The 18314-nt window shown below is 45.9% G+C and overlaps 1 protein-coding gene across 1 annotated transcript; it reads right to left on the minus strand.

Annotated features, from left to right (window-relative positions):
• Positions 1-618: 618 nt before the first annotated feature.
• Positions 619-2241, minus strand: LOC127315895 (flavonol 3-O-glucosyltransferase UGT89B1). Its single transcript, XM_051346335.2, has one exon. It carries the CDS (start codon positions 2129-2131, stop codon positions 749-751), a length of 1383 nt encoding a protein of 460 aa, XP_051202295.1. The 5' UTR covers positions 2132-2241; the 3' UTR covers positions 619-748.
• Positions 2242-18314: the final 16073 nt, after the last annotated feature.

The following is an 18314-nucleotide window of genomic DNA, read 5'->3' on the forward strand; positions in this document are numbered from 1 at the left end:
AGGGCACGCGATAGCGAGTAACCCCGACCATAGTAGGCTGCGCGATGGCAAGTAGATACAGTCGTCGTAGTTTAGGTTAACTCGACCCTAGCCATCTCTCTAAAGATGGTCTTTTTGGCCAACCAATATTAATAAAAACCTTTTTGCTTATCTAAGTAACTGCCCGACGGTCTCGAAATCCAGCCAGGTGGAAGCACAAGGTGTCCGCGCAAGCATTCACAACCGAAATTTGGGCAAAAAATGCGTCCCAATGGACAACCCCGCCACTTTACATCAGGATGCTGGGCTGGGGGTAGACTCATTTTTTGTTCGCATGGACGTAAACGGTAACTTTATTCGTTTGTGTCGAACCGCTGGAGATGCCTATACCTAAATTGTTGTGGGTTTTAGCAATGCATAACGCCTTTTATTATAGGGTGTGACTACTTTTCACTCAGCTGATGCCATCAAAATTGCAACTCATAATAACGCGAATAATAAAGCAACTTTAATAGTTCGGAGAATTTTAGTTAGTTGCATTCCTACTTGTAAGTGTAAGAAAAATCTCAGTTGCGGCTCTATTCGTAACTGAAACTCAGCTGCAACCTAACTCACTCATATATACTATGAATCACGATATGTAGAATTTAATTGACCACGAACTTAGTTCAAGTAGCAAGCAAATCCCTTTATTACAAACAATTATTATTGGGGAATACAAACATGGCGCACATGCAGACAGGGATATACACACCGGCGGTTTCCTCTCCTACGGCCCCGACGCGGCATCCAGGTCCTTCGCCATCCTCTCCAAGTCCAGCCACGAGCTGCCACCTTCCTCCACCGCCTCCCCGGCAGCCGCGGCGAGCGTGCGAACCCTGTCTCTCAGCCCACCCAACTCTGCTGCGTTCACAACGCCCGCGAATACCCGCGCCAGCGCGGTCGAGTCAGGCACGTCGTCCTCGCCCTCCGCGGCATGCACCGCTGCGCCGTGCACGTCGACCATGAGACGAGCATCGATGAACTGGTCGGCCTTCATCGGCCACGCGACCAGCGTCACTCCTGCCGCGACGCCCTCCAGGGTCGAGTTCCATCCGCAGTGCGTCACAAACGCCCCCACGGCGGCGTGCCGCAGGAACTCCATCTGCGGCGCCCAGCCGCGCACGACGCGTCCTATGCCACGAGCCCTCTCCTCCAGCCCCTCCGGCAGCACTGCGACGTCCGCGCCCACCGCCCAGATGAATCGCACGCCGCTCGCCTCCAGCGCTGTGCCCAGCGCCGCCGCTTGGGCCGGCGGTGGCTTGTACATGCTCCCGAAGCAGACGTAGAGCACAGAACGCGCGGGGCAACCGGCGAGCCAAGAGAAGAGCTCCTCTGCTTCCGCCGTCGGCCTCTCCCCTACGCGGCAACCGGGGTCAGCGACCGGGCCGACCGCCCACACGCGGCCGTGCCCCAGGCGCCGCTTCAGGTGCTCCAAGAAGTCGCCCTCCATCGCATCAAACGTGTTCACGACGGCGCCCCAGGCTCTGGAATTGAGCAGGAACCCTTCCCGGACGAGCTCCCAGTCCGGGTCGCCGGGGACGTAGCTCCTCACCACCGACGGCACGTGCCCGTAAGGGAAAGACGGGGAACCGGGGAGAGCACTCAGAACAGCGGGACTGTTCGGGTCTAGCGGCAGCGTGCCGTTCCACAGTTGGTCGAGCGCCGCGGTGGTGAATGCGGCGACGCCGTAGAACGCGACCCGCGGAACACGGAGGTCATCGGCGACGAGCTGCGCCGATCCGAGAAAGAAATCCGAGAGAACGGCCGTGGGCGGGTGTTTGTGCGACCGGGCCCATGAGACGAGCGGGCCGCGGAGGGTGGAGAGGGGAGCGGCGAGGAGGGCGTGGTGGGTGCCAGGGGCGAGTTGGCCGGCGTGCTCGGGAGCGGAAGGGTCAGGGAGCGGGAGCGGGAGGGCGGCGGCGAGAGGTGTGGATGCGAGGAAGGCGGAGAGGAGCGGGAGGCTGGACGGGGTGACGGCGACGGTGATGTGGACGTGGTGGCGGGTGGAGAGGAGGTGGGCGAAGTCGAGGAGCGGCAGGAGGTGGCCCATCGGCGGGAACGGGACGACGAGCACGTGTGGCCGCCGGGAGGACGCGGTGCCGGTGGACATGGCCTAGAAACGAGCTCGTCTTCCCAGCTGAGAGTGGAGCTGTGGAGGCGAGGGAAACTCTTCTGCTGTGAGATGCGACTGCAGTGCTGCACTGGTGTTACTGGCCTGGCCACTAGGGCGTGATATGGCGCAATGCAGTGGAGCACGGGATGCGACAGCCACCATAATCACTGATCATCCAAACTGTCCGTTTGGTTCTGTTTACGATGGCCCGCGGCCTGCCTCCGTTTGCGCTTGTCAGGCTATCTCCACCCGACCTAAATCAGCCATTCAAAAAGTTTGTTCATGTTCGTTTAGCTTGGTCCGTAGATAGAATGTGTCTCGCGGTCCGGTTGGTCAGACGGTAAAGACGCCGTGGTCATCGTAGTTGAAGACGACGAAGTGCTCGACTTCAATGATGTGCGAGCGGGCGAAGCGCCTCCAGCCGTTGTGGAGGACCATGTGACCTTCACCGTCGAATATCACCTCCGCGAACCACAGATCGGTCGCACCACCAGACACACGCAGGAGGACATGGTGGGGCTCTTGCCCATCGACGATGGAAGCGATCCTCGGGGGTAGGCGCAGCCTATCCCAGTTCATACCCTGGTGGATGGTGATGCCGAACTCGAAACCGGAGAGGTCGATGGCCTTGATGCTGGGCGATGATGGTGGTGATGGCAACGGGGGCGGTGGTGGCTAACTCTGGCCTCTCACACTGCGCCTTCCTCGGCGACCTCGGCACCGGTCGCGCCCACGCCCACAGGCCGGAGGCCGTCCTAGATGCCTTCCCCTCGAACCTATGCCGCCAGCCATTGCTGCTGAGATGCATGCGGTGGTGGTGGTGTGGAATGGAAAAAGTGAGGCTTGTGGAAGAAAATGGCCGTCGCTGGCAAGCTTAAAAAGGACAAGAGCATTGGATGCCGATGCGTAGAACGAAACGGCGGTATTGATAAACGGTAGGCATCAGGCGGTGCGGCCAGCGCAGAAGCGCCAGAGTCAGCCTAATTCCATTGATGGCCAGAGGAAGAAGACCGTTGGGCTGCTGCCATGTGGGCCCTCGTCCCACGCATGCGGACAAGGGTATTGTCCGCGTAGATGCATCGGTTCGACAAATTGGTGCATTGATGGATCGGGGCAGACATTTGGAGTACCGTTAGAACATGTTAATAGCAACCATGGCTACTAACCGCTAGCTAATGACGGTGTTAGTGTTTCCCATCTTTGGTTGCTCTTTCCTTCCTGCATCTGTTGTTTCCCGCTAGGAATCACACCCACAAGCACTATTTTCCCGCCGCGGGCCCCTTTTCGTCACCCTCTTCTCCCTCCCGGCCTCGTTGTTTTCCGCCCCCGTCGTCCATCCTATAAAATCGGGGCCGCCGGGAACCTCGATCGGTATAAAATCTCAGGTTTAGAGGCTACAAAAAGAGATAATGCAAATGTGTGCATTGCATTCATGCATAGAAAATCCAGGAAATTTTCGCGCTTTCAAATAAAACTTGTCACATCAGCTAAAGTTTCACTTGACTTGATGGAATTGAAGTAGATTATCAAGTCAAGCGCTATAAGCTTCAATGTGATCTTTGCTAAAACCTTGTTTTGGGTAGAGATGAATTGATCAATAGGTTAGATCAAATAAGATTAGTTTTACTATAACAACACCCTAAGTGAGAATCAAATATCAGATCTTATAAAGGATCATAATATGGCATTCCTTACAACAACACATGTATATTTATTCAACTAAAACTCAAAAAACAAAAGAATTGAGAAACTATTCTTTACTTATCTTTTCCATGTCCTTTTTACTAAATCAATATTCCTACCATGATCCACATGGTATATCTTCAACTCTAAGCTTGAACTCATGTTAAGGACATTCATACAAGTTCTTTCTCAGACCTTGACTATTTCCAATCTTGTCTAACCAAATCTATTTTCATCAAACCTTAGAGAAGGGAGAAGACTATCCATATATTTACATAATTAAATGATCATCTCTTGAGTGGAATCTGTACTACATTCCAGTCCCTGTTGAGTGGGAGAGGTAATTGTTGCAACCATATCCATGTGCATTCAAGAAAGTATAAGAGGAGAACTGTACCCTAATTGGTATTGGAAGAGAGAACCCTATTTCACTAGTGATCCATTAGGAGGCCAATGCCTTGATCATTACAAATTAGGTAATGATCATAAACCCTAAGAATCTTATGTAAGGAGTTATTGAGGATAAGTTGATCATGTCTAATGCATGATCATGCTTTGGAGCAAAACAAGGATAAGTTAATCTTATATGATAAGCAGATATTATCCATCAGATAAAATCTTAAGGAGACTATTAGTAAACAACCCTAGACGATTTTCAACATCTGAAGTAGAGAAACCAATGGAGGATAGCCATACCTTGCCTAGTCAAGCATCTATATTAACCCTAGTGATATTTTGGAGTAATGGCATCATATCAAATCCTTGCTTATCCCAGAATCTATGTAACAACCATATTATGAGGTAATCATCCTATTCATGGTAAGAAGAGCAAACCCTAGCATATCCTCAACTTCTTTAGTTAGTCAATTCAATATTCAAATCACACATAGAACCTATGCCCATACCTCAACCCTAATTTGTGAATCACTTGGTGACCATAAGTAGAACCCTAGAATCACACCTAATTTGTACTTATGCTTCAGTTAATGAATATAAGGAGAACCCTAGTGCTAAACCTTACATATAAATCCATATGGCATTATCAAACACTCATATTTAGAATTAAAGACAATCCCATGAACCAAGTGACTAACTCAACCATATCTTTCAAATAATGAGTGATACGTTGCAAACGTATCTATAATTTTTGATGCTCCATGCTTGTTTACACCAATTTCTATATGTTTTGTTTACACTTTGTGACACTTTTATGCATTTTCTGGAACTAACCTATTGACAAGATGCCACAATCTCAGTTCCTGTTTTCCGATGTTTTTTGTATTTCCGAAAAGTTGTACATGAAATATTCTCGGAATTGGACGAAACGAAAGCCGAAGTTCCTATTTTACTGTCACGAAGACGGAGTCCAGAGGAGAGACGGAGACGAGCCAGGAGGCGGCCGCACCATGCCTAGGCACGGGCCACCCCCTGGCCACGCCTAGGGATGGCGTGGGCCCCTCGGGCGCCCATCGACCTCGCCCTTCCGCCTATATATTCACATGTTCGGGAAAACCTAAATACGCGAGCCTCCATCCACGAAAAGTTCCGTCGCCGCCGCCATCGTTGACCCTAGCTCGGGAGGATTCTGAAGCTCTTCTCGGCACCCTGTCGGAGAGGGAGATCATCACCGGAGGCCTCTACATCGTCATGCTCGCCTCCGAAGTGATGCGTGAGTAGTTCATCGCTGGACTACGGTACCATAGCAGCAGCTAGATGGTTGTTGACATGGGTATACCCTTCGGGTACCCATTATTAGTATACCTGGCTCGGCTCGGCCCAATATGGAGAAGGCCCAACAAGGCAACCCGAAGAAGTAGTTAACTAGGACTCTTGTAAAACACTAGGCCGGTTGCATATATAAAGCCAGCCAGGGCACCCGATGGAGAGGGAGAACAGATAGACAATGTAACTCCGCCTACGGGCGACCCTTGTAACATACATATGATCATATACTAGATTGCTAGCAGCACGTAGGGATCCTCCACCGTGAGGATCCGAAGCTGGGTTCATCGTGTGCCTAATCTCGCTCCCGGAATCTCCATCATCGCTCTCTCCCGAAACCCAAGTCTACAATACGTAGGCATTGGCGAGGTGATCCCTCGTCAATTAGCGCCGACCGTGGAGATCGTGGCAATGGATTTTATGATGCAGACGAGATCTTTCTTCATCGGCAACGGCGGAGATCACATCTGATCGCATCTGTATGTAGCGTCACCACTCGAATCTTCGCCGGAGTGCGCTGTACCTGCAAGCTCCGATTTTTTCTGGGCCAAGATCAGCGACGAGCGGCAGCCTTGATCGGCGTTTGGATCAAGTCGCGAGAGCGAAAGAAAAAAAATCGGTCAGAGAACCTGTGGTATGCAGCGCCTATGGCACTTGCAGCTGTCTCCACAATCACCCGAAGAATTTTAATCTTACCCGACAGGAGCGTCATCCATCATTGAAAGCTACCATGTGACTTGATCCTTGGCAGATTTTCTTTTCTTATTTAATTTTACAGTCTCTCTCATTGATTCTTTACGCAGTAATTGCCATCTAATCTTCTAAGCATGGTTATCTTGTATTGCATGTTCCATTGAGGCAATGGAGTAATATTGGAGTTGAAGAGAATCCACGGCCACGAAGCGCGGACTACAGCGACTTTTTTCATTGATTTCTTCCGGCCGAATAAGCTTCAACAACTTTGCTATGTTGACACTGTTCACCATCATCGACTACTACTTCTATACATGGACCAAGAACTCCGTTGTCGCGCCTACGTCTGTGTTTTTTGCGTCGCGCGACCTCGTCCATCGAACCGGTCATCATCAACTCGTCATCCGACATAAAAGATATCAGGTGCTATATTTTCAATTACGCAAAATTTGTTTCTTCAAAAAAATTCGGCTCGAGCTATTATTTGCGCCCGAGGTCGCACTATACAATATAACTGCAGATCGTAATAAAATTTCGACTTCCGCTGCTGCGTTGACCCCATTCGCCATGGCGCTCAACACACTTGGGGGCTCATTCATCGCGGATCCGCCACATCCACTACGTCATCTGCATCAACTACTTCCGGCTAGACTTCGCGCGACTACATCGACAGTGTCCACCGAACGACCTGCTTCATTTCACGTTGGCTCCGCCATAGCCGATAAATAAGCTAAGTGTTCCTCTTTAAAAGTTAATCATAATTTACTTCCGCCACATCGGAATACTCGGGGGCGGCGCCATTACATTATTACAGTAAATTCACCCAAACACTAGGGCTGCGCCATTACTTTGTTACTACAAATATACTCGGTTACTTGGTAATTTCTTTTCTTCAGCTCCGAAAATATCTTCTCCGGCTCAGTGAAATTATTTTCTTCGGCTCAGTGGAATTATTTTCTTCGACTTAGTGGCTTTATCTTCTTCGGCTCAGTGGATTTATTTTCTTCGGATTACTGGATTGGTTTTCTTTGGGTTATTATTGGTTCACTTATATAATATTACCCGATGCGTTTCCGGGTCATGGATTCATCTTCTATGGTTATTACTGGAACTATTTTATTCGGATCAGTGGATTCATCCTCTATGATATCAGCGGATTCATCTTCTATGTTAATTACTGGAACTATTTTCTTCGGATCAATGGATTCATCCTCTATGATATCAGCGGATTCATTTTATATGGTTATTTCTGGATTCTTCGGGTCAATGGATTCATCTTCTATGATATCGGCGAATTCATCTTCAATATATGATTCATATTTGATGGTGTAATCTTTAATATGAAGTCATCCCAAGTACTTCATCTCGGATTCATCTTCAGTATTTCATCCTTAATGGCCTTATTTCGGCGACACGGATAATACTCGCGGGCTCGACAACGACTTCGCCCCGAGTAACAACTGTGACACAGCGTCTAAGCAACAATCATGACATCACCCCAGCAGTGCTCGGGGGCTCGGCTATCTCTTCATCAACAATTTGGTGGTATCCACTTTCGCTAATTCGGTGGTTTCTACTTCGGCTCGACTTTTTCGCTGCACTCGAAGACCTCATCGCGCATCGACTCCGTCATGCCCAATAAGCTAAGTGTTCCTTTATTTCACATAAAGTTGATTATCATTTACTTTCGCCGCACCCGACACTTGGGGGCTGCGTGGCATATATTCACTTTACATATCATCGAATCCGAGCATCTGACACCGCATGCGAAAACGAGAGTCAAGGAAAAGATAGAAAAAGTTTGTTTATTTGTGCAGGAGAAAGCAAATTTCAAAGTATATAAGAGAGAACCCGACGAAATTATCTACAGGGAGAACTCGACGAAATTGTCTTCAAGAAAGGACAAAACCCGACGAAATTTTCCTGAAGGAGGAACCCGAAGAATTTTTCTCAAGGAGGATCCAAAGAAATTTTCATCAAGGAGGACCCGAAGAATTGTCCTCAAAGGAGGACCCGAAAAATTGTCCTCAGGGAGGACCCGAAGAATTCTCCTCAAAAAGGACCCAGAGAAATATTTTCCAAGGAGGAACCCGACGATATTTACTTCAAGGAAGTCGATGAACAAAGCTGAGCCTACACCCAAGTGCAAACACTCGGCTGTAGCCTCGGGGGCTACTCCCATCGGGAGCGCTGGTCGCGCACCCGAAGAAATAAAATTCAATATAGGAGCATCAAAATCCTATTCGAAAAAAGATAGCAACTCGAAGAAATGGTTCAACCCGAAGAATGGAGCATTCCATCAGCCGAACAAAAGGCACTCGACAATATATTCTCGGAGCGCGTCCACCGCGGTAAAACTCCGAATGCCGTGACTTGTAAAAGGGTCACGAAGGTAAGACCCCAGGATCCGTCCTGCGTGGCGTGGCATCGCACACAGAATGCGCTCTGCTACTTTTTCCACATCAACAGATGTGAAGAAATAAACCCAGCGGACGCGCCGTGGATCCAATAATTTTGCTGGAATTCAGATTCGGTAAGTCCTAAAGCGGTAAGTCCTAAAGCGGCATGTTCTGAATTACGCCAGTATCCCGAATTCGTGTCCGGGGACGCGAGTTTGAAGTAGGTTTATACGGATTGCCACAAGTGCATTAACTGGTACCCGAGCTTTCGGATGAACCAGCCCTATTTACCAATATCCCTGTGCAATATCGAAGTCGAGAAAAATATAGTGTTTCCGTGCACTCGAAATATATGAAAAACAAAGAAATGAAGGTTGGAGATTTCATCTGATTTCATCCTATTCTGCGACTCAGATAAATATAGCAAAGTTGTTTACCCAAAGCTTCGACTTCATGAAGAAAAATGTATATCAAAAATAAGACAAGATAGCAAAATAGTTTACTCGACCCGAGTTTTCGTGTTTTTGTCTTGCAGGTAAATATATAAAGGTTTGTAGACTCAACTCGACTATGTGACTCGAGTGGAGCCTACTCCCATCGGGAGCGCTGGATTTCATTAAGTCCTCCAGCAGGAGTCGATAAAAAGAGGGGCTACGCCCAGAAATATAATCAAGTTCTTCATCGAGTAGTACAACTTGAGTCTATGCCCAAGTGCAAGCACTTACACATAGACTCGGGGGCTAATCCTATCGGGAGCGCTGCCGCGCACCCGATAAAAAATAACTTCGAGAATCGTCGACATCATCTACGCTACACATGATCTACGACATGGACCTCGCCTTGTATTTCTTCGACTTCGGAGATGGTTATGTTTGGAGTCTCTACGCAAGTCTTCGACTTCCCTAGATACTCGGGGGGTACTGACATGGGTATACCCTTCGGGTACCCATTATTAGTATACCTGGCTCGGCTCGGCCCAATATAGAGAAGGCCCAACAAGGCAACCTGAAGAAGTAGTCGACTAGGACTCTTATAAAACCCTAGGCTGGTTGCATATATAAAGCCAGCCAGGACACCCGATAGAGAGGGAGAACAGGTAGACAACGTAGCTCCGCCTACGGGCGACCCTTGTAACATACATATGATCATATACTAGATTGCTAGCAGCACGTAGGGATCCTCCACCGAGAGGACCCGAAGCTGGGTACGTCGTGTGCCTAATCTCGCTCCCGGAATCTCCATCGTCGCTCTCTCCCGAAACCCAAGTCTACAATACGTAGGCAGTGGCGAGGTGATCCCTCGTCAGTTGTCTTCTTCACTTTATGCTTCATGTTTAAATCTTGTGAGCTGCCTATCATGATCGAGATCATCTTTATGTACTGTTACATGTTGTGTTTTTTGGGATCTGATGAATATTGAATACTATGGTTGAGATTGATTATAGATTGTTTATATGTTATTTGTGATCTTGCATGATCTCCGCTGCTAGTAGATGCTCTGGCCAAGTATGTGCTTGTGACTCCAAATGGGAGTATTTATGCTCGATAGTGGGTTCATGCCTCTAGTAATCTGGGAGAGTTACAATAACTTCTAAGGTTGTAGATGTGCTATTGCTACTAGGGAGAAAAAAACAATGTTTTATCCAAGGATAATTCTATTGTTTACTTTACACACTTTACTTAATGCAATAATCTGTTGCTTGCAACTTAATACTGGAAGGGGTGTGGATGCTAACCTGAAGGTGGATTATTAGTCATAGGTCCAGTTGGATTACGGTCTATGAATCTTGTTGTAATGCCCAAATGAATCTCATAGTAATCATCTTGTCATGTATGGTCTTTATTCTGTCAATTGCCCAGTTGTAACTTGTTTACCCAGCATGTTATTTATCTTTACGGAGAGACACCTCTAGTAAACTGTGGACCCCGGTCCTTTCTTTTACAATGATAAATTCATCTACTGCAAAGTAATGTTCTCTTTATTTTACTGCAAACAAACATCTCTTTCCACACTATACGTTTAATCCTTTGTTTTCAGCAAAACCGGTGAGATTGACAACCTCACTGTTAGTTGGGGCAAAGTATTTTAGTTGTGTTGTGTGCAGGTTCCACGTTGTTGCTAACACCGGTAGTGCGCCCTACCAAATTCAGCTAGCAACACCTTTAGAAGTGATTTTTTCTCCTACTGGTCGATTAAACCTTGGTTTCTTACCGAGGGGAAATTTATTGTTGTGCTCATCATACCTTTCTCTTGGGTTTCCTAACTGCATGCACTGCACAACATCAATGAGATTCAACTAAACAACCCTTATTAGATTTCAGACCAATTTTTGAAACAAGTAAATAAACTCCAAAGAGTGCCTAAACCCTATTTTTAAGAAACTGTCCCTTCCGATAAAGGAATAGTGAACACCTCTAGGAAGCCAAGACCACACCTCTTCCACTATTGAATTTTGAAGATCACTAAGATTTTCTAAATGAAGTGCTAATATAATAATGTTCCACACACACACTCTCCAATAAGAAACCTAGTTTTAGTCTTAACATAGCCATTCCTTTATACCAGAAAGTAGCCTACATGTCACTAGGTAAATATTCAAACCTTACACAAAATTATTTGAACACAAAAAGAATAAGAAAGAAATAAACCCTAATAACCTTATCCATTTGGAATTATGGATATTAAGTAAGAACAAGAGAAACATAAATACATCTAAAGTATTTTAAAACAAAGTAATTAATTAGTGATCACTTCTACTAAAGTTTGTAAATATTTACCCATTCAAAATAACTCGAAACAGAATTGGATTCCAAATAGAATTCAAAAACCGAAATTACAAAACGGAAAAAGGGGAAATAGAAGAGAGAAGCTTACTAGACCAACCAGCAGCCCAAACATCGCCCATCCCCAGACAAACCGACCCATCCCAATACCGGTTCGCTGAACCTGGTCATCGCCTTCAATCTTCGCCACGCAACGTAGCCACTGCGGCAGTGCCAGTCGGTGACACTTTCGTCGACGATAACCACAAGCTCGAACGCCAACGAAACGTTTTGAGCCAAATCTGAGATTATCTGCGTCCGTCCTTATCCATATATGAAGTGATTCTTGCCCAGAACCTCGACCTACATCATCAGAATATCCCGGTAATCTCCGACAGAGGAATGACAGTTTCTTCCTCGTCTCGAGCTAAAAAAGCAACCAGAGAAGCATCCTGACTTCCTTATTCCTCGCCGCCGTTCCATTCACTCTAATTCCCTCTCTACCTCTCGCAACCATCCACAGCTCACTACTGGCGTTCATCACACCACTGTATTCTAGGCCATCTCAAGATCCATGGAGTGCTCAATGTGACGCGCCTGATGCTGTTGATCAATCTACCCGAAGGAATCGAAAAGAGGAGCCCTCCATATACGGACTTAACTCATTTATTTTCATCGGTGATCGCCGGAATCGGTGAAACTGTGCTTGCCTCCAACCTCAATTAACATCAGCAACCACCTCAGAAGAATCACCATCACGGTGAGGTGGCACATCTTCGAAGCACTTCATGTCAATCTATAGACACGTATAGCTAGTAATAGCTAGGTGGTCGGAGTCACAGCGCCATAGATATGTTCATCGGCTTTGCTCTGATGACCATTCTATAGCGGTGCTACCACCATCGTGCTTGCCTAGGGGTGGGGGTTCGAATGAACCATCCCTCCCATACTCTGGTGCCATGTATCATCATTGCCATCTTTAGCTGCTCGCCGGCGTTGAGCCGTCGGTGATGCTGACGTGGTTGATGGGTCCTGTTGAGAACTTTGACTGCTCTTCGCCAGCGTGGCAGTCAACATGGACTTAGGTCCCACATGTCTATGACTGTGGTTAGGTCTGTCCCTGGTATGATTAGCATTTCATGTTATTTCAAATTCCAGAAAATACACCAAACTTTAGAAATTTATATCAAATCCATTTCAAATCAGAAATATACAAATGAGATATCAAAATATTCAGAAAAATAATATCTATCCGTTAAAAATGTAATCTTAAAATTTAATGAAAATAAAAATTTAATTATTTAGTAGTTATTATTTAAGCATTTACTTTTATCCTAAATTCCATGAAAATTCAATAATTAGTAAAATTTCTGAAAATAAGTAATAATTATTTGGGAAATAAAGAAAACACTAAAAGTAATTGTATTTAGGGATTTCTATTTTCGTGCTCCTGGTTCCTTAGTTGTGCTCAGTTTTCCCCAGCTCCTTAGTTTTTTCTCAGTTTTCCCCAAGTCCTTGTTTGAAACCCGCAGAAGCAGCTCAGACGGCAGGATTCCCGTTTAGTTGACAGTCCCGTGCTGACGTGTGGGGCCGCGTCGCGTGGGGCTGGTAGAAAGGGACCGCGTGGGACAGGACGAGATAGCGTTGTTTGCACGTGAGCAGGAGCTGGGTTTTGTCTCTCTCGGCCCAAATTGGCATTTTCCCTTTTAAGAGTACCTTTTCCGCCTCCTTCTCTCTGAATTTTTCACCTAATTGGTATCAAATCTAGAGAATCTTGCATTTCTGTCTTTTTCAATTATTATTTGTGCCTTTTGGCCCTTGTTGTTTGCCCAATATGGCAGCAAATCTAGTAGGGAGCCCAATCTAGTACTCCATCTGGTCCATATGTATGTAGTTAAATTAGAAGCAAATCTACAGGGAATGTACGATAAATTCACACGGTCATATAGTAGAATAGGGATAGATAATAGGGATCCCTCCCTAGATAATAAGCTGCATACAGCAGCCAAACATAGTAACAGGTTCGGGGTTCTTCACAGCACCATCATACTAACAACATAACAACAAGGGATCCCTAGCTAACAACAAAGGGATCCCAACAACAAAATGGAGGAGGCAGCAACAGCACACGTCCAGGACTCCGCCTACCCCATCTGCCTCTGCCTCCACTTGTTGCTCCCCTTGGGAGCCTTGGGCTTGAGTGGAGGCATGCGCCCGGCGGAGATCTCCACCCGCTGGATGCTGCGGAGGTACATACCGAGCGCCATGTGCTTGGCGCGGAAGGAGTGGGGGTTCACCGACGCGCCGACCTTAGGGTTGGTGTTGCCGATGTTCTCGGCATGCATGAGGAGGCAGTTGAAGTCAGTGCCGCCGAGCCTCCTAGTGCAGAAGGGGCACCTGTAGACACCATTGGCGAAGTAGGAGACGTACTGGCCGACCTGCAGCCTTCGCAGCACCTGGCGAGTCTTGATGTCATGGTGCTCGTCGTCGATGCCGACGTCGCTGCCAGACAGCTGATCCATATCAAACGGGAACTATTAGTGAATGAGTTGCAACGATGACTAACGTGCATGATAACAAAGTTAGGAAAAACAGAGGCGGCCTCAGTTAGAGTGGACACGATTATATGTCCACAGGGATGTAGTCAGCGAACCAAAGCTCATGCACAACAGATTTGTACATAGAAATGGTTCGCTGAACCCTCCCTGTAAAAATCTTTGCCCACCGATTCATCATAGGCAAAGAAACAGATTCCAGATTTGAACTTGAACACATTCCAGATTATTTGCAAAATTAAACGGTTGATATCTTTTGATTTGTGCATAAAATAACTGATTGAGATCCTATGATTACTTGCATAAATTAACTGATTGAGATCCCATTATTACTTGCATAAATTAACCGAACGGACGAACCCCAAATCTTAAACGAAATCAAGGAGGGATCAAAGCAAAATGGAATAAAATCGGCGCAAATATTAGCCCAATACTCATCCATCCACAGATCCATCTACACCAGCAAAAATAGGGTTCAAAAAGGAATGGGGAACAAAAAAAGGGAGCAAACCGTAGTTACCTCGTTCCATGCGTCCTCCATGGAGGTGTCGTGGGGGTTCGGGGGTGGGACGTATGGCACGTACTCGTAGGGGTCATATCCCGGCGGGATCTGACCGCGACCGGCGGTAGCAGCCTCCGATGCACCGGCGGAGGAGGCGGCGACGTCCGATGAGGGGACGGCGGTGACGTCCGTTGAGGGGACGGCGTCGGAGAGGGAGGCGTCGCGCTTGGAGCCGACGGCGCCGTGGACGATGGGATTGGCATTCTCCTTGTCCATCTCGCCGGCAGATGAGAGGGGGAGGGAGAGGGTTTTTTGTTTTGGAGAAGATGATGGGACGTGAGAGAGGCGGCGTTGCGTGGACGAGTGAGCGTGACAGAGATAGTGGGAGGAGGCGTCTATAAAGGCGAGGGGTGGTTAATGGGACCCGCGTCCCACCGATGCACGTATGCACGTCTTGGACTTCTGCAATGCGACACGCGTCCACGATTGCACGTCTTCGACTTCTGCACCGCGACCCGTGTCTACGCGTCAACAATTGCACGTCTTCCATTTCTGCACCGCAACACGCGTCCTCGAGTCTAACCCTGGAAATTTAGATATACTCAGGTATAACCTCGAGTATTATACTACCATTTTTTGTGTGCTCAGTTTTCCCTTTGAGTGCTAATACTGGCTAGTGCAATATGCTCAGTTTTACCCTCAAGTGGCTGGTCAACAAACAGTCAACAAATGGGATTAACTAGTTAAATGAGTCATTTAATGTGCAAAAAATTCCGAAAAATAGTGGCACATACTCATGGAGTCTTTACCACAAATTGCCAGTTCTCAAAACATAGATAAGTCATAGATAAATCAAGTTTTACCACAAATTGCCACTTCTCAAAGGCCTTCTCAAATCACCTAGTAGCTATGAAGGTGCATGGTTTTCCACAATAAGCCCTTCCCAAAACAGCTTTCCCCAAAACATGCTTTGTCTAAATGAGGCCACAATTCTCACACTCATGTATATTTGTATTGCAAATAGTTTGAGATAGGCCAAGATGGGTTTCATTGTACAAAACACACATTTTCCATTTTTTAAATCTCATATTTGAATCCCTTAGTCTGTTTATTACATAGGTGCCCTTGGTTTCTTGATACTACTCAGTTTTGCCCTCTCCCTCCACAAATTCTCTCACACGTGCAACATTTCCCTGATTGGTCTAGCCTATGTCACGGGAATCGTGCCCGCCGACCGTTGATCGTATGATCTAACGGGCAAGATAACCCATCTCTCTCTCTGTCGGCGGTTACCTTCCACTCTCTAAGTATGCTAAAGGGTGGTTTTCTGTATTCATTTTCACGCGCTAAAAATTATAAACTCTTTTAGGCATTACTTTTCACGCAAAAAATGATAAACCATCACCGATTTGTTGTAGCCATTAATTTTCACGCAAAAAATGATAAACCATCACCGATTTGTTGTAGCCATTAATTTTCACGAAAAAAAAAATGATAAACCATCACCGATTTGTTGTATCCATTACTTTTCACGCAAAAAATGATAAACCATCACCGATTTCTTGTAGCCATTACTATTCACGGTAAAAATGATAAACGAACCAATCTATCTATCTTTGTATTTGAAGTTTGGAAGGGTTCACCATCTACTTATGTTAACTTTCGAGGTTTTGACCTGAAAACAAATGGGTATTATAAAGGGAAATAAAAGTTCAAAAATATGTAAAAACGAAACAATCTACCTATCTTTGTATAGAAGATCGTCTGTATGATTTTTGAGGTCATTTAGAGAAGGTAGAAAAAAATCCCTTTTGAGAAGGTCAAAAAAACCTAACTTGCTACAAAAGCTGGTTTCAGTGAGACCTAACCAAATTTGGCATACATTATGCCATATCTATAACAACAAGGAATATCTAAAAGGGAAAGTTTCACAAAATTTGAAATTTAGGGCGAAAATGATGCCATACATGATGCTGTTTTTCGAGGTTTTGACCTGAAAATCAATTGGGTATTATAAAGGGAAATAAAAAGTTCAAAAAATGTAAAAACGAAACAATCTATCTATCTATGTATAGAAGATCAGCTGTATGAAATTTGAGGTCATTTAGAGAAGGTAGAATAAATCACCTTGTTAGAAAAGCTGGTTTCAGTGAGACGAAACGGCACGTTTAAGCAAAGTGATTTTTTCGAACATCTCCAAATGACCCCAAATTTGCCATACATGATGCCATACGCGTAACAACAAGGAACCCTATCTAAAAAGTGTCAAAAAAGTTTTCCCAACCGTATAGCTCTATCAAAAAGAACCTCACCATGGCGTCGGTATAATTTTGGGCTTAGTTACAAACTTTCATTACCTAACCTTCAACACGAAACTTGTTTCAAATCACTTTTGGCGTACAAGAAACAAATCCCACCTTGATTCGAGCACCACAGCCTCCAAACGATGCCGATGCCGATATCGGCATGGTCAGAACGGCTATGCTCGCCGCCACTGCTAGGTCACCGTCGGGATGCACCCTCAATCCCGTCCCCTCATTCGATCACTGACACACCAGAGATACCGCCGAGGCCAATGCCGAACGTACATGCTGATGCCAATGCTGAACATGCATGCTTGCCGCTGTGGGCACGGCCACGCCGCCCCGCTATGCTGGACGCCACAGACCACCGCGAGGTCTTTCCCTTCGCCACCACACTCTTCTAGCACCCATCTATACACGCCAGAAAGGAGAGACACTAGTTTTCTCTACATTGCTCGCGTTCGTGTCGGACACGGTCAGTCAAAGTTTTGAGGTAGTCGTCGATGTCGTCGACCATTTCTTCTCTTCTTTGCATGGTTAAACGCGTCTAGTTCATATCTATCTAATGCGTCTGGTCTCGCCTCATGCAGTTCTTTGTGGACGTCGATCTCATCTCGGCACCCCGCAGGCCACCTCCTCCGTGCCATCGCTGTAGAGCTCCGTTTAAAAATCTATTCCTACCCGTGTATTGCCCCTTGTATCAGCGCCATGGCCCACTTGTCATTCGATATACCGAAGCCCCACTCATGCGCGTTTTGGTCAGGGATACATCGATGCTTACGGTCAAACAAAGATGGATGGTCTGACGTGTCTTTGCGGGCTCTACGTGGCCCCACTAGTCAGAAGATAACGGTCAACCGTCGGGCAACCGCCGTTACAGCACCTGTGATGGTTTCAGACAAGGTCTTGGGGAAAACTGAGGAAAAACTAAGGAGCTGGGGACAACTGAGCACAACTAAGGTACCGAGGGCATGAAAATAGAAATCCCTTGTATTTATTAGAATTCCATTAAAATCCCTATTATAAGTAATTAAACCATAAATAATATTTATCCTAATTATTATTCTTTCAAAATATAAAATTATAAACCCATTATTACCTTGAACTTAAAAGTTGTTTCTTAATTTCAACTCTACTCAACAAGTTATTATTTTAGAATGGTGTACCAAATAGGAAACCCTAGTTCCATCATACATTAAACCCTACCTCCATAATTTGATGTGAAACCCTAACTCAAATGTAACTTAGCTAATACCACTAAAACCTTAGGAACTTATGAATTGTGCCAATAATATCTTAACCCTACTCATAGAGCTATACTAAGAAAATAAATGCATCCCATGTTCTTTTAAAATAGTACAAGCCCAAATGCAAATGAAGTTATCATTTCATGTCTCCATTTTTACTAGACCTTATATGACCCATTAATGATAAAACCTAACTTGATAAATGCATGTAATCAACCCTAATTACCAATATATAATATCACACCACTGTGATCAACCCTAATGGCAACCTTGTGTAGTAATTCACCTTATATGCTCCTAATGAACTAAACCCT

Source organism: Lolium perenne, chromosome 7 (assembly GCF_019359855.2).
Source record: "Lolium perenne isolate Kyuss_39 chromosome 7, Kyuss_2.0, whole genome shotgun sequence".
Lineage (NCBI taxonomy): Eukaryota > Viridiplantae > Streptophyta > Magnoliopsida > Poales > Poaceae > Lolium > Lolium perenne.

Bases quoted from the DNA above. Each gene is read 5' to 3' on its own strand.
- LOC127315895 (XM_051346335.2), bottom strand. From the start codon at position 2,131: ATGTCCACCGGCACCGCGTCCTCCCGGCGGCCACACGTGCTCGTCGTC.